At 36.2% G+C, this 4,073-nt stretch overlaps 1 protein-coding gene across 2 annotated transcripts in view; it reads right to left on the bottom strand.

The window, feature by feature from the left end:
- Positions 1-268: 268 nt before the first annotated feature.
- Positions 269-4,073, bottom strand: part of LOC107661417 (cationic amino acid transporter 2-like) — an 18,076-nt gene continuing 14,271 nt past the window's right edge. For both annotated transcript variants that reach the window (XM_016450991.1, XM_016450992.1), the window contains exons 9-12: positions 3,353-3,552; positions 3,096-3,262; positions 1,398-1,506; positions 269-853 (exon numbers count right to left, since the gene is read on the bottom strand). In XM_016450991.1, coding sequence (XP_016306477.1) covers positions 699-853; positions 1,398-1,506; positions 3,096-3,262; positions 3,353-3,552 — 631 coding nt within the window. In that variant the 3' untranslated portion in view covers positions 269-698. The remainder of the gene's footprint in view (positions 854-1,397; positions 1,507-3,095; positions 3,263-3,352; positions 3,553-4,073) is intronic.

Raw genomic sequence — 4,073 nt, 5'->3', positions numbered from 1 at the left:
GCAACTTTACAGATCTTCTTTATGCACCAAGAGCTTGTAACACTCCAAAGAGAAAGGAAAAATTGAAATTGCACCATATGACCCCTTTAACAAACTAACAGTGGAAGTAATCTTAAGATACTGTCTGTGGAAATCGTAATACTTTTATGCAAAAAAAATAAAAATAAAAACATGCTTTCCCTTTCTCTTCCAAATACATTTAAAAGCAAATTGCTTATACACAGAGGTACAGTGGGTACGGAAAGTATTCAGACCCCCTTAACTGCAATATAGCAAAGAGTGAAAAATTTAAGGGGGTCTGAATACTTTCCATACCCACTGTATGTCTTACAGGGGTGAAAATATTTGCTCTGACAATTCAATTCAATGCTATGAAAATTAATAACATTTAAAATTAAAAAAAAGGATTTGGTCGCTATTATATATATATATATATATATATAACAAATATCAGTTTATATTGGGTGCAAACAGAATCAATTCCACAATCAATGCATTAAATTTTCATTGTCAGATCACACACACCTAATGTCCTACTATTACATCACAGGTGAGTGCATCAGTACTGAGAGGTGTTACAGTGATTGTTCATGATGGCAGTAAAGGCAGAGCTGAATACACAGAGTTCATGTCTGTCAGCAGGTTGGTGAATGCCGTGGATAACAGCTAGTTACTATTATAGTTTTATCTGCTGCTCTTTAACATGGGCTAGTCTTCTCTATGTGCGTCACATACTCCACAGTGCCTTCATTTCCTGTCAATGTCTTTTTCTCTGTCGCAACACCACAGTTCTGTAGATGCCTCTTACGTTCATCACTATGCCAAATTCCATATCCAAAATAGATGAGGAAACCTGTGGATTGATGTCAAAGTTAAGATTTATATCAAATTTGTATGCCTTCATATACCAGCATATGTTGCATTTGGATCCATTAGGATACGTAAAGGCAGTTCATCCAAAAAAATAAAAAATAAAAGATTATTAAAGGCAAAGTTCACCCCCAAAAAATTATCAAATGGACAGTTTACCCAAAAATTATTATTAAACCAACAGTTCACCAAAAAAAAAATTTATATATATATATATGGGGGGGGGGGGACACAAGCTTTTGGGTTTAGATCAAAAATGAGGGTAAATAAATAATGACAGAATTTTCATCACTGGATAAACTTTCCAATTTTCCACCAGCATAAACCTAACCAGTGAAAACCAGCCTGGACCACCATGGAAATTCATGCTCATCTAAGCTGGTCTTTTCTGGGGTTTTCTTACGTTTATTTCCAATAAAGCCTGTTTTTCAAGCAAACAGCCTTGAAATGGCAATGAGACCTTTAGATTTGTTTGAATGTGGTTTAGGATTGCATCCTGTGTGTGTTTACCCAAAGTTAGCACGTACCTATGGCCATCCAGATGGAGAAACGGATCCACGTGTCTCCGCTGAGCTGAACCATGAGATACACGTTGACAAATATACTCAAGATGGGTAGAAAGGGCAACAGAGGAACCTGAAGCAAAAAATACACATTGCTTCAAACATGTGCTTGACTGCACTCTGCTCAGCACTCGCTAATGAAATGACCCAGACTAAAAAAAAAACATGATGAATGGAGGCTCTCTCGGGTCATATCACATTGTTTTTCAAGTTAGATAAGGATAGCACACAATATGGTCCTCCAAAGAACACAGAATGCTTGGCAAACACAGATATTTTATACAGGCTATTACCCTAAAACCCAGTGCTGTTCTGGGCAGAATACACATCAAGATAAACAGAGCAGCAATGGTTTAACATTGGGCACGTCTATGAAAGGGAAAGTTCACCCCGAATTGAAAATTCTCTCATTATTTACTCACCTCCACATTGTTTCATTTTAGATTTTAGGCAGATTGTTGCTGCTCTTTTCCATTCAATAAAAGTGATAGGACCATAGCAGCAATCCTCACAACCTGTGTAGTATAGTCTAAGACTTGTGAATTCATACTGGACACTATTCATTTTTATTGTATAGAAAAGAGCGGCATTCTGGGTAAAATCATCTTTTTGTGTTCCATAAAAGAAAAAAAAACTTTGGAGATCAACTTTTGGAGATTTTGGTTTGGAGATCAGTTTTGGGTGAACTATCCTTTTAAGAGTGTGATCTTCCCATGTATTTATACAGAAAAAAATATTGATTATCAACCCTCAATGGACACCTTGGCAATTGAATCGCCTTACGCCAAATACACAAACACGGGTGCGCTGCGCATCCATTCAAATTAACAGAAATATCAGATCGCTTGACGGAGAGTGAAACTCTGAAGCGCTCAGTCAGAGTGTTTGGCGAATGAAAATATATCTGTGCTAAACGTATACTCAGCATCCAACTCACACACTGGCGAATAAAATCTGAGAATTTATTAGCCATTGGCTAATATTCGACATAATTTAGTCGCCCAGAGTTAAGATTTAGTCGCATATGCGAGTGATTTACTCGCAATGTAGAGGGTTGATTATTGAAAAACTCATAACACATTAACTAACTTAAATTAACTGTCTAACTTAAACATTGATGTACTATTAAAAAGTTTGAGCTCAGTAAGATTTTTTTAAAGAAATTAATATTCAACAGGATGAATTAAATTAATCAAAAGTGACAGTGCAGACATTTATGATACAAAAGGTTCTATGTAAAATAACTGATGTTCTTTTGAACCTTTTCTGCTCATCCAGGAATCTAGAATGAAATGCTTCATAGTTTACAAAAATAATAAACAGTTTTCAACATTGATAAATAATAATAAGAATTGTTTCTTGATTATCAACTCAGCATATTAGAATGATTTCTGAAAGATCATGTGACACTGAAGTCTGGAGTAATGTCTGCTGAATATTCAGCTTTGCATCACAGAAATAAATGACATTTTAAAATATATTCAACTAGAAAACGGTTATTTTAAATTGTAGTAATATTTCACAATTTTACTGTTTTTACTGTATTTTTGATCAAACAGATGCAGCCTTAGTGAGTAGAAGAGACTTCTTACAAAAACATTAAAAATCTTATTGACCCCAAACTTTTGTATGTTAAGTATGTTAGATTTAAAACCTACATACCATAAAATAAACTTTCTTCCTTGTCTGAGGTTGTCTGCAAACCAGAAGCATGCACATGACGAAGATTAACAAAGATGCACCCAAGACCCCCAGGGCCCAAAGCTCCATATCAATAATGGCCTGTCCGTAGTATGTGTTGAGTGTGCTAACAACACACACAACAAACACTGCAGGGAAACACAAACACGGATCAGAACAGCTACATCATTTTTAGAAACTAACTTGTCAAATCAATCTCGAACTGCTGCTGTACTAACCCATGATCATAACAGACACATTGACGGCAGTGGAGGTCTGTTCAGTGGGCAGCAGTGGAGGGTTGAGCAGAGAGCGCAGGGTTACGCTTCCATCCTTCAGCATGTTCAGGTGAGACTCAGACTCTGTCAGTTCAGACTCACCAACCTCTTCCTTGCCTTCATTGATCCTAGACCTCTCAAACGCAGCATCTGGCTGATACCTGACATGCAAATTTTATATAGCTACTTCATGCCATTAGAAACAGAAACATTATTAAAACACTAACATCTTTTTGTTGAATATGATAAATACATCAAATGTGACAGTATCATTTAAGCTCTACAGAGACTATCACAAGAAAATTGTCTATATAAAATATGTTCAAAGTCAAATCATTGAAATATACATTAAAGGGGTCATATGATGCGATTTAAATTTTTCCTTTCTCTTTGGAGTGTTACAAGCTCTTGGTGCATAAAGAAGATCTGTAAAGTTGCAAAGACTAAAGTCTCAAATCCAAAGAGATATTCTTTATAAAAGTTGGAAGAGTCAGCCACACCTACCTAAAACTATAACATATCTACGTCGCTATGTGGGAAGATTTGCGTAACGCCGCCCAAATGTTCACGCAAAGAAAGAAGGCGTAACTTTTATTCTCGCTGTAGTTTTGTTGTTTCCTCCGCCATGACGTAAAGACGCTGTGTGCTTCGTTGTGAAAGCGAAACTACTTTGTTTGGCCTT

This window comes from Sinocyclocheilus anshuiensis, unplaced genomic scaffold, assembly GCF_001515605.1.
Source record: "Sinocyclocheilus anshuiensis isolate Anshui unplaced genomic scaffold, SAMN03320099.WGS_v1.1 scaffold635, whole genome shotgun sequence".
NCBI classification, from domain to species: Eukaryota; Metazoa; Chordata; class Actinopteri; order Cypriniformes; family Cyprinidae; genus Sinocyclocheilus; species Sinocyclocheilus anshuiensis.
The sequence above is the reverse complement of the archived record's forward strand: the minus strand, read 5'-3'. Positions and strand labels throughout refer to the sequence as shown.